Below are 13124 nucleotides of genomic sequence, written 5' to 3'. Positions count from 1 at the left end.
TGTGTAATGCAATAACATCTAGGTCAAATTCGATAATCGGCCAAATTGACCCAGACACTCCTAAGTTACGACTCTTGAATTATCGAAAAATTGCGTTTTTTTCTTCTCGTTTTCGCTCAATAACTCCAGCAATTGCCATTGAATCCTCACAATACTTCATGAAAATGTGAAAGGCAATAACATCTAGGTCAAGTTCGATAATCAGACAAAATAAACCTGACACTCTTGAGTTACGGCACTTGAATCATCGAAAAATTGTTTTTCTTTTCTCGTTTCCGCTCAATAACTCGAGCAAATGTCATAGGATCTTCGCCACTTTTCATGAAAATGTGTAAGGTCATATGATCTAGGTCAAGTTCGATAATCAGCCAAATTGACAAAAGACACTCCTGAGTTACGGCCCTTGAATAATAAAAAATGAGTTTTTTTTCTCGTTTCTGCTCAATAACTCAAGCAATTGCCATCGGATCTTTACCAAACTTCATAAAAATGTGTAAGGCAATAAAATCTGGGTTAAGTTCGATAATCAGCCAAATTTACCCAGGTACCTCTGAGTTACGACCCTTTAATTTTCATAAAAATGCGTTTACGCTCGATTACTCAAGTAATTGTTATCGGATCGTCACCAAACTTCATGAAAATGTGTAAGGCATTAAGATCTACGTCAAATTACATAATCAGCCAAATTTACTCTGACACTCCTGAGTTACGGCCCTTGAATAATCGAAAAATTTCGTTTAGGTTTTGAAAAAGCGTTTTTCGGAGGCAAATGTCTTCCGATGGAGACAGCTCTTGTTTAATAAGAATTGATCGCAACTAGAGACTTACGTTTCCGCACATAGTTCTAACAACTCGGAAACCAGAGATATTGGCATCATTTCTACAGGGTGGGTGGGAGAAGATTACCATTGTGAAATTTACTGTAGCATGTAAAGACATATTTGCGCAAGACAACGAACTAAACAGGGAAAAGTACGAGGACCTCCTTGAACAGTGCCAACAACAAGCCTGCCAAACCTTGAACAAAACAGGGGAAAGTACGAGGACCTCCTTGAACAGTGCCAACTACAAGGCTGGCAAACCTTGAACTAAACATCGGAAAGTACGAGGACCTCCTTGAACAGTGCCAACTACAATGCTGGCAAACCTTGAACTAAACATGGGAAAGTACGAGGATCTCCTGGAACGTGCCAACTACAAGGCTGACAAACCTTGAACTAAACAGGGGAAAGTACGAGGACCTACTGGAACAGTGCCAACTACAAGGCTGGCAAACCTTGAACTAAACAGGGGAAAGTACGAGGACCTCCTGGAACAGTGCCAACAAGGCTGGCGAACATGGAACTGCTCAACTACTCAGTGGACGTTGGTTGCAGGGGCTTCATTGCACATTCTGGAAAATGTCGAGCGGCATGTGTGGTTAAGTCAGAACAGGCAGCTTGTTGTAAGGAACAATAGCAGATGCTTCTGCCATAAGCTCCAAACGAGAAACACCAGTAACTGGAAGCCCACAACCAAATGGGTCGTATTTGGCCAAAAGTGCTGTCCGGTCTTGCCGAGCCTGGGTTGGGATTTCAAGGGCAAAATAGGCGTATATTGGTTGTTTTAAACTGAGGTCATATGTGGTATCAGCTCACGTGTTGTATTATTTGCGCTGTTGACACTATATACAGTGCAGTTATTAATAATGCGCATGGGCAAAGCCGTATTTTGTGTCCATTTAGAAATATCCCATTAATGCCAAATCAGGTATTGAATAGTCGAATTGTTTGCATCTGTTGCAAGAATAAACCCAATCAGGTATTTAATAGTCCAATTGTTTGCATTTGTTTCACGAAAAAGACAAAAAAACAGATATTACACTCGATATAGTGGACTGCAATACATGAAACAGGTATTACACTCGATATAGTGGAATGCAATACATGCACAAATCTTTTTTACAAAATGCACACGGAGATAAAGTTTTGTCGTTCGACCGTCTGCCTCTTTTTTTGTGTCGCGTGCAATTCAAAAAGTATAATCACATATAATAACTTCATATAATCCCGGTAATGCGCAAAAAACATTCATAGTGATGACAAACTGTCAAAGAAAATAATGTCAGCGAATCAAATTTACTTTAGGTCACAATATACTTAAACATTTCCCATCTATACAAGTAATTCAATGTAAAAGCGACAACTTTAAGCGAAAACGCTGAATTTTGCACATAGAGACCCCCCCCCATAACTATACTTTTTCTTAAAGGGAATTTTAAGCTTTACCGATTAAAGTAATACAAAATATATCTATTGTTCAATCCAAGAAAGGAATCCACACAAATCTAAATCGTCTTTTTGCACCTCCTTTATTACCGTTTTTAGTGGAATGTAACTTTTTTTCAGTGCTTTTTTTATTATGATCTCTATCTTTATCATATGCCAGGTGCTTTTTGATTAATATCTCTTACTTTATCATATGCCACTCCCTGTTTAATTATATTCTCTTACTTTATCATATGCCAGGTGCTTTTTTTATTATAATCTCTAACTTTATCATATGTCATGTGCTTTTTATATTATGATTATTCTCTAACTTAATTATATGCCAGGTGCTTTTTATTATAATCTCTAACGTTATCATATGCCATGGGTTTAGTACTAAAAATCTATGCTTGCCCTATCAATATGTCCAAAAAAATAAAACGAGAACAACAGTCTAAAGTGTAAAACATGCCTTCGAGTAGAAATATGATGTTATTTTTAGGGAGAAGAGCTTTATCGATTATTTAGCATAATGTATCCTTTATGCATGTTAATTAACGCATAACAATTCTCTAACAACAATGTGCAGCATACATGTGTATAATGATCCCATTATGTCAATTTCACGTGTCGTCATCCCGTATGTGCTGGCGTGGGAACTCACAATCTCATCGGTTTATCGCATCTTCGCCGAGAGTGCCGGCGGAACGGCTTGATCCGTGCTCGGTTGCCCATAACTGTGAGCGAGTGGAGGATATGCCGCCGGATATTGCGTCGACGGCTGCTGCTGTCCCTTCGGGTAGGCAGGGTACGGATACTGCGCCGGATATTGCGCGGGGTACCTTGGGGCGGCAACGGAAGTGTTCTGTTGATTGACGCTTGATATAACTACAATACAATGGGACAGTACTGTGTATTGAGTACTAAAATCGATTGAAGGCAAAAATTGTACGGATCGGTTGAAAAGAATAGACTTAATCGAAAAAAAGCTTGGCGGCCCGAAAAGAGGACAGAAAGAAAGAAAAAGATTGTCGTAAGACCGATATATGTACCAACTCTAGACATATGTATTTATTTACGTTTGGTTATTATAATTCATGTCATTTTAATTTGCTTTTATTTCCTTCATAGTTGCTTGTTCCAAATAACGTCTTTAATTACAGAGTTCTTTTACAAGTTCTCTTTAATTTTAAATATTACATACCCATCTGAGTACCGGCGTTGGGTTGCAGCACCTGTCCAGGAGAAGCACGGCGGCGGTAACAGCAGACACAGATGACCACGCATCCAGTGATGTTTACAACGATGCCGATCACAATACCCACAATTCTCCATGTGTCCAGGTCGGAGCTGCAAAAATAATTGTCAACAATCGTAACCATTCGGTCCAATTTAGTTAGCTCAGTCGTGATCATTTGTTCAATCTCGGTTAGCCTAATCGTAACCATTCGGTCAATATCGCCAAGCTGATGTTGACAACGATGCCGATCACAATACCCACAATGACCTCTGCTATGGCAAGCGGTTTATGGCAAGCGAATCGACGCATAATCCCAAGAAACTAGGTTTCTCATGAGAACCTAGGTTCTCAGAATGAGAATCTAGGTTCTCGCTTGAAGATTGCACATGGCTTCAAGAACCCAAGTTTTCAAATGAGAACCTAGGTTTTCATGAGAACCTAGTTTCTTGGTATTATGCGTCGAAATGCTTGCCATATCCGTGGTTTTAATTTGGGAACCATAGGTTCTCTCTGAGAACCTATGTTCTATGAAAACCAAGGTTCTCTGAGAACCTAGGTTCTTTGAGAACCTAGGTTCTCAGAGAACCTAGGTTTTGAGAATTACGCGTAAACTTGCTCGTTTGGAATACGGGACACATATTATTCAGGGCGCAGGATCAATGGGGTTCACATATGATTACACACGGGCTGGACAGAATGAAAACACGCCGTTAAGAACTTTATTTTTGCAGATATCTAAAGTTATTGAAATATGTTTGCAAAGTCTTTAGTGCATACGTTTTTCTTGCAGTGTTGCCGATATCTTACGATTGAATTATACATTATTACACATTATCAATAGAGATAAAACTTTTATTTATACCATAATGATTGCTTTATATCACAGACATACTTAAAATAGAAAACTGTACCGTACAGTCGTTTGAGGCCCGAACAAGGGAACTGAATATCTGAAACTCATTTAATGCTGTAACAATGTATTGTGTAACGATTGATCTGAATTTGTTTCAATATTTAGTCTCAAAATAATATTTACAATTAAAGATGTATTTCATAAACAGTTTAATTTTTTATTAACGTGTTCAGACCAATGTCGACCGATTACTTTACTAATTTCATTCCTCAAAAAGTTTCCTACAAGTTTCGTAGAATATTACTAAGCATTGTCTGAACATTGTTCAAAAAATGTTCTTGGGGAGTAACATTCACGGTTTCACGCCTATTTCTTATAATTTTACACATATGCCGCCAGCGTGTACCATCAATGGGAGACAACTGGAGGTTAATTATGGCAAGCGGTTCGACACATAATCCCAAGAAACTAGGTTCTCATGAGAAACTTGGTTTATGAAATCCCAAGAAACCAGGTTTCTCATGAGAACCTAGGTTTTCATGAGAACCTAGGTTGTCATTTGAAAACCTTAGTTTACGCTTGAGAACCTAGGTTCTCGTGAGAAACTAGGTTTTTCATGAGCACCTAGGTTCTCATAGACACATAGAACTTAGGTTCTCATGAGAACCTCGGTTCTCATTAGAACCTAGGTTCTCATTCTGAGAACTTAAGTTCTTGTTTGGTATCCTAGGTTTTCACAAGAACCTAGGTTCTCATTTGAAAACCAAAGTTTTCATGAGAACCTAGTTTCTTGGGATTATGCGTCGAACCGCTTGCCATACTCTGCGCTCAAGGCATTGTGTACACACCGGTCTTAGTGACAATAACGTAGTGACGGCACCATCTATGTATAGAATGCGCGCAAGGCGGAGCTGCAATAGTAATTGTCACCACTCGGTAAATCTCGGTAAAATCAATCGTAACCATTCATTCAATCTCAGCAACTCAGTTACATAATCAATTGGTCAATCTAGGTAAGCTCAATCGTAACCATTCGGTCAATCTCGGAAATCGTAAATACTCGATCGACGCAATAAGTTCAATCGCAACAAGAATTATCTTTAAAAATATATATAGGCGTATATCCTGACTTTGAAATAAAGGTAACAATTACTTTCTATGTTATTAAAGGTTTAAAGTATTAAAGTGTTCTTTTTTCACTTAAAACTAGCATATCCACGAAATGAAATGTTTGTTATGAAGTGCTCGTACCGGTATATTAAACGACAAAATAGTGTTCATAGATAAAAGTTTACTACGCGAGATCAAACCATACGTGTCATCTAATGGATTATTATGAACTTATTTCTTCGTCATCGAAACAGGTGGTTAATATTTTATCAGAACGCAGCTTTCTTTCCACACATTAAAATAACACTGTTACATCCGCGTCATGCAAACATTGTGCTTATGGCATATGCGGCCAGCGTAGTTTAAGCCCAGCCTGCGCACTTGCGCAATCTGGCCAGGGACTATGTATTCCGCTATAAAATCAAAGTACTGGCAGTACTGGTGTGACGATGCTTTTGAAGAGGATGGATATAAAACATCAATTTAAGTTTATCTATATCACCACAATTGTGTTTGTTGATACGAACATTTGGGTACGATAAAAAATTTGGGTACGAAAATTTTGGGTACGAAAAAAAATTTAGTATGAAAAAAATTTGCGTACGAAACATTTTTGGTACGAAAAAAGTTTAGGGGTACGGGGAAGTAGTACCCGTGGGTAACTTGACCCATTGAGCGAAACTGGGAGGCGGGTCACATTCTTGTTCATTAAGTATGGCAATACATTCATGATGATTCTCGAAAGTAGGTATGAGCACCTAGCCGGACCATGTGAGCTCAATCGTATGAGCGCTTGACTATCCGAGTTCGCTCACGAACATATGGATAAGTTAACTGATAGCGAAATGACCATATACATGTATATGCTGAAATCTAACAATCGAACGAAATATCAAGCATGGTATGTACACTTAGGTGGTTGTGTAATTTCTGTTAGAATATCGTATTCAATATGTAAATTTTAAATGATTGTGCCCGCACTTGAGTTTGTTGCCTTGTTTGAGTCTATACGCGCCTAGGCTGCACCCAGTGTGTGTATTTGTGTTTTTTCAAGGTAATGAGTTACCTCCGCGCTGAGGCTGCATAATGTTGGGACCCGGAGTGTGTCCAGCACTCCTACCTAATAAGATTAGATTGACGACAGTTGGGACGAATTTTGAATGAAAGCTGCAATTTCCAGCTATTTGTTTTTTTAATTTTTTATATGGTCAAATGCTGCGGGGGGGGGGGGGGAGATTTTCCGGAAAAAAACAACTGTCAGGAATGGTGACCACAAAACATACAAAACATAACATTGCGCCGGGAGCGGGAATCGAACCGGTGTCGTAAAGGTGAAAAAGCGAACGTCCTTACCACTGCGCTAGCGGGACGGATTACGCAAAGACATGTTGTTTTATCTATATATATCATAGCAGTGCCGCGTTTACAATTTGCAGGATCGAAATCGTTCGCATTCTTTAGTTTTGTGATCACGTAAAAAGTTAATTTTACATGTTTTTATTCGCAATTTATTTACTAAATCGAGAACAAATATCAAACAAAATAGAGAAAATATATGGTTGTTTCATTGGTCCATAAAAATAAAATGGATGTAAAATTACTAATTTGAAATTAACGTTCTGATACACTTATTGAATCTGTTTCCCCAGGATATGCTGTTCTATTAATATTACCCTTTATCAACACGAACGACAACTCTGCTAGGAGAATGTTATCAATGAAAATCAACGAGCAATCTCCTACGCAGTGGCGAATGCCAAGGGAAGTAACTGAAAAATCGAGTTATCTCAATCGGACTGGCTCGGTCTTTTACATAGGGCGCCATTGTGAAGATTTTTTTTACCGGTATTCAAACCTTGGACGCTGCTGTTCCAGCATCGTCAAAAAAGCACGCAAGGTTTTGCGATATCTCCATATTGTCCTCCTCAGTATGCATATCTTGACAAGACTGCGCGAATGCGCAGGATGGGCCGGAGCTACGCTAGCAGCATATTAAATAAAACCAATTTTCGCATGACGCGGGTTTTTTAAAAAACTAATTGCGTCTTGTAAATTGAACATCAAACAACGATACTTTGCAAAAGAAAATAGAAGTTACACTTTGTTATTCATAGCAAACTGGACATGATGATGATGATGATGATGATGATGATGATGATGATGATGATGGTGATGATGATGATTGTGGTGGTGGTGGTGGTGGTGATGATGATGATGATGATGATGATGATGATGGTGATGATGATGATGATGATGATGATGATGATGATGATGATGATGATGATGATGATGATGATGATGATGATGATGATGATGATGATGATGATGATGATGATGATGATGTTGATGATGTTGATGACGACGATGACGACGATGTTGATGACGATGACGATGATGGCGATATGATGATGGACGAGGAGGATTATGCTGATTGATTGAAGAGAATGATAATGATTATGAGACATACTTACCAACATTGAGTGTTATTATGACAACAGTATGTTCCGGAATTGCAAAACGTGTGTCTGCCCATTGATGCACAGATTTCAGCAGAAACTGGAAAAAACAAATTTTGGAAAAGTATGCATTACCAGTTCTACTTTAATTTTTACTGTAACTACCTATGGAAAAAAAACACGCACACGGGAACACATGCAAACATGCAAACAAACATACGTACAAAGCACGACATATATTTAAATGTCATTTTACTGGAAAAACAATCGTTGCATAAAGGGACGTTTGTACGGGCGAGGCGGCGATTAACTACAATGTTGTATGCGCAATGCCCGATTGTGTTCTGCAAACGGGTTAAAGAACCAAATCGTTTTGAAATCAATAAAATATTCATGTAAATTTATCGCGTTATGCGTTTGTGACAAATCGCAAATAGGAAACAACCGTTCTTGTTTCCATCAAATGCGTTATATTGGCGAAGTGTTGGGTTGTGCAGCAATTTGCTTATACAGCGATAAGCAGTAAACGTGTTATACAGCGATTCCCCGCAATTGAGTTATACAGAGACGCACAGCAAATTAGTTATACAACGGTGCGCCGCAAATGGGTAACAAAGCGAGACCCGGTATATAAGATATACAACGTTATGCCGCAAAGAAATTATACAGCGCACAGGTGGTTAGCGTGTGGCTATAATATTAATTAGTGAAAACATCATTTTGAATGATAAATAATCATATTATAACGAAAAATTAACTTTTCTGAAAAAAAATATTTCACTATCAAATATATATATAACAAGGTATGCAACTCAAAATCAGCCCAAAACGGGGTGCATCGCTTTGAACAGCAATATCTCCATCAATTTTGCACCGATTTTCACGATTTCGGTCTTATTCAACGCAGAAATGAATTTCCTTTCTGGAAATGTATATGTCTTGCAATATTTTTACAAATGCTGGGTCAACTTTTAAGAAATAACACGATACACAACACGCATGACCCAGTTGACAGTGATCATGCTGTCTTTAAGACTGAAATCTTCACGGAGTAAAGGGCAACTTCCCTATAAAGTTCATGTAGTTCGATACCATAATTCAATAAAACGTATGAAAAAACATTATTACCGTTCTTGTCGTTACATTCTGCATCAAGACTAACTGTCCAGCGCCGTTTGAAACCTTTGTTTACATACATTTCAACTAACTGACATTTTAAACATACGAGTGATTTCATTGGTCCAATGCGGAGGTGTGTCTTTACAACTGGAGATTTCATTCATAAAGAATACATGATCACTGTCAACTGGGTCATGCGTGTTGTGTATCGTGTTATTTCTTAAAAGTTGACCCAGCATTTGTAAAAATATTGCAAGACATATACATTTCCAGAAAGGAAATTCATTTCTGCGTTGAATAAGACCAAGATCGTGAAAATCGCTGCAAAATTGATGAAGATATGGCTGTTCAAAGCGATGCACCCCGTTTTGGGCTGATTTTGAGTTGCATACCTTGTTATATATATATTTGATAGTGAAATATTTTTTTTCAGAAAAGTTAATTTTTCGTTATTATATGATTATTTATCATTCAAAATGATGTTTTCACTAATTAATAGCATAGCCACACGCTAACCACCTGTGATACAGCGATGCGCCGCAAATGTGTTACTAGTATACAGCAATGCGTCACAAAGGAATTATATAGCGATGCGCGGAAAATGAATTAAACAGCGATGTGCCACAACTGAGTAATACAGCGATGCGAGGCAAAGGAATTATACAGCGATGCGCCGCAAATATTCTATACAGCGATGCGTCACAAAGAAATTATACAGCGATAGGCCGCATAAGTTCTAAAGCGATGTGTCACAGAGGAATTATACAGCGATGCGCCGTAAAATGAGTTATACAGCGATGCGCTGAAAATGAATTATGCAGCGATGCGCCTCAAATGAGTTACATGTACACATGTATACAGCGATGCGCCACAACGGAATTTTACAACAGTGAGCCGCAAATGAATTATACAGCGATGCGTCGCAAGAAAAGGTATTTCAAACATTTTAGAGATAATTTTAGCGTTTTAAAGAGGCATACAAAGTATGTATTTATTGCTGCATTCCTTGAATTTATAATTATAAAACCAAATGTATACAGTTTCATTACAGAAGAAATAGTCACAATATTTTCAATATTTGTATTATGTTTTGTACATAAGCGGCATTCCATTCCAGTACCTGTCAAAAGTGACTTGTTCTCATATTTTCGTATTATTTATGAAACATACCATTAAATGTATTTAACACCAAACTAATAAGATCAGAATTATTTTGCAATTATAACAAATAGTTAGAATGAAAGTTGAAATGAAAAGTTTGCCTGAAAATGTCCAAATCAAGGCCTTTAAAAGCGAAATCTAACGCTATATCATTGCACCACGCAGACTTCTAGATGTGCAGCGTACATAAAACACTACGTTAATATATCAGGTATTTCCAAATTGTTGATGAAAGGCGTCACAAGCAATTTGTGTAGGGAATTTAATTGAAAAGTTTTCATATTCAAACCGATATTTAAAAACAAATCTTAGTCAGGAGCGTTATTTTTTCTAGTTTGAATATACGGCATTCATTCTTTGTTGAATCTATGAAAAAAATGAAACTTTTATTGTGAAAATTACTTTTAAATGTATGTACTCAGATCATTTTGTTAACCACTTGGTAAAGGAATAACATTAGAGTAAACAATTTATTTAAGCACTTTATGTGTCAACTTCCTTGTTGCATTTTGGTATTTTTTCGCTAGCTCTATACTGCAATACGCACCTGGTATGTTGATCATTGTGCTATTCAATATTCTGCATACTTTATACTCGAGCAAAAATTTTTATTTGGAAGGCCAAGTATGTTGTTTGTTTCTACTAAAAATTATAACAATGGGTACGAACATCGTTAACTTTTAGACACGTTTTACGATGAAGATGCTATTTCGAAGCTTGTTTTTAAGATTATTCAATTGCTGCATAGCTCTGAAATTTCTTTTCGCCGGCTATAATTGTCTTCACAAGCAAAACCATATTTTGGCGTGATCATTATCAAAATAATACGTATTGCGATACTCATTTTTAATTGTTTTACGAGAAACAACGAAATTGCTATTAGGCTCACGGAAAGTACATTGGACCTATCGTTAATTTTAGTGCAAATCCAATGATTTAAAAAGAAGAGCCGATATTATGCTGTTTTTAATACAGAGAATGCTGTTTGTTAACATCAAATACTGTCTATTTTAAGAATGACGGGGGGAGGGGGGGGGGGGGGGGGGGGGGAGGTGCGGAGCAAAAAAGTCATATGTATACAGCATAGTGGATGAAATGAATTTCAGACAGATTGATTTCGATCAACTGAACTTGCAAAAAATGAGGTTAGAGATAACTTTTGCATTAGCAATTTATATCAAAATTGTGTATTTGGTTGTGTTGACATATTCACAAAACTTCACGTAGTAAGTGACTTGACCGAGTATTTTGTAAATGATATCACAGTCAAAAATCATACTATTACTCTATACTATACTATTATATACTCTATAATCATTATGTTAACAAACAACGTATCTTACAATATAAATGAGTTTTTATCCAATCCTCGATTCTTTAAATCTGCTTCTCGTCAGAAATACCGTTTATATTGTTAACTCGTGCATTGTTATTGGTCATAACGGCCATTAAATTAATTTATAAACGTATGAACCATTTGTTCTGTTCTGTTCAATTACTGGTTTGTACATCATTATACACATTTATTGTTTTATATGACAATAACAGTTATGATCTGCTTTGTTCATTGAGGTATTGAATAGTATGAGATACAGATATTAGTTTTAAATGCGATTATCCACAGAAAAAAAGTAAACGCCTTAAAAAGAGGACCAGTCATAATAAAAGTAATTTAAGTTTTTTAACTTTTTTTTATATTTAGTCTGGTATATTAAATTTCGTAAGCATTGTGTTATGTACGCTTGTTTACTTAGTCTATTTAAATAAAAATAAGATCACACAATTTTAATGCACTCTGACCACTTAACAACGAGAAAACCCAACACCAATAAAATAAACCAAGTTTATTTAAGCAGTATGATTGTTTTTAAAAACAAAAAGACGTAACGTACCTTCAGCGATGAGAAAAAGAACCAAACACTTAAAGGACAACATATTGTCAACTAAATTACGAAAAGCAACGTTGAAAATAACTCGCTTTGAGCTACCGCAATAGTTAAAGCAACCGTTGACGATGTTGCAACTACAACTCGGGTAAAGTATATAAGTTTTGCGGTGGTCCGATTTCCTTATTTATGGCAGTATCGTGTTCAGAAAATGAATAACATGTTTCTATATAGGATCGTGTTCACTCTTATTCGGTTATAGCAAGTTAGTAGGAGGAAGTTATGAGCCCTTATAAAGGTAGGGCAAATCCTTAGTAAAGGACTAACGTCTAAATTGAGAATTCACCAGCCCATATTAAAACAATGCAATTTCTAAAATAGCGTGAATAAGTCCTTATCTGAGAAAGTAAGCGTAACTATTTAATTAGATCGGGAGAATAATAAGTTTTATAAAAACATGGTACCTTCTGATGTGCTAATTCAACACCTAATTGAGAAACCGAAAGATCTTATCCCTAGATAGATCACTTATAGAAAAAACACGAACTAGTTGGAAAAAAACACGAAGTTGACCCATTCCAAACTAAGACACATTTATTACACTTCAATTGTTTGTAAATGTATTAGTTCACTAGTTTATAATTTAGCAACATGTGGATCAGTCATGAAGTGCATGTGCGTTTTATTATTACGTTTTTCTTAATCAGCCATTTGAGCGAAAGTGCAAAACTTCATGAACCGCGGAATGAAATGGTTTCATACAAGGAAGCTTAACAGGCGAAGAAAAATGTGGTTGCGTAAATTAAAGGGACATGTTCACGTTTTGATAAATTGACGAAATAAAAAAAAAACAGATGTGCAAATGTTAGTTGTAGCTTTGATATTTGTGACGTTACAGTATTACTGAGCATCAACATGCTCTAAAATGGCCATTATCGGCATCTTTTGATTTAAAAACCAGAAAATTATAATTTGTTACAAACTCAACACTATTGAGTAATTTGCAGAGCTCTGTCGTTATCGTTATATTTTGCGACATTACGAGGATTGCTT

The 13124-nt window shown here is 36.7% G+C and overlaps 1 protein-coding gene across 1 annotated transcript; it reads right to left on the bottom strand.

The window, feature by feature from the left end:
• Positions 1-2111: 2111 nt before the first annotated feature.
• LOC127835437 (cysteine and tyrosine-rich protein 1-like) lies at positions 2112-12218 on the bottom strand. Its single transcript, XM_052361873.1, has 4 exons — positions 12078-12218; positions 7921-8005; positions 3451-3596; positions 2112-3134 (listed from the first exon to the last, which is right to left on the bottom strand). Exons 1-4 carry the CDS (start codon positions 12118-12120, stop codon positions 2923-2925), a joined length of 486 nt encoding a protein of 161 aa, XP_052217833.1. The 5' UTR covers positions 12121-12218; the 3' UTR covers positions 2112-2922.
• Positions 12219-13124: the final 906 nt, after the last annotated feature.

Source organism: Dreissena polymorpha, chromosome 6 (genome assembly GCF_020536995.1).
Source record: "Dreissena polymorpha isolate Duluth1 chromosome 6, UMN_Dpol_1.0, whole genome shotgun sequence".
Taxonomy (NCBI): Eukaryota; Metazoa; Mollusca; class Bivalvia; order Myida; family Dreissenidae; genus Dreissena; species Dreissena polymorpha.
This window is presented reverse-complemented; position numbering and strand designations above follow the sequence as displayed.

What these genes read in the sequence shown, in the direction of transcription:
- LOC127835437 (XM_052361873.1), bottom strand. Translation starts at nt 12,120, where the DNA reads ATGTTGTCCTTTAAGTGTTTGGTTCTTTTTCTCATCGCTGAAG. An exon ending in TCTTTTTCTCATCGCTGAAG is followed by an intron (nt 8,006 to 12,077) that starts GTACGTTACGTC and finishes TGTTTTTTCCAG; the next exon opens with TTTCTGCTGAAATCTGTGCA. An exon ending in CAACGCCGGTACTCAGATGG is followed by an intron (nt 3,135 to 3,450) that starts GTATGTAATATT and finishes ATTGTATTGTAG; the next exon opens with TTATATCAAGCGTCAATCAA.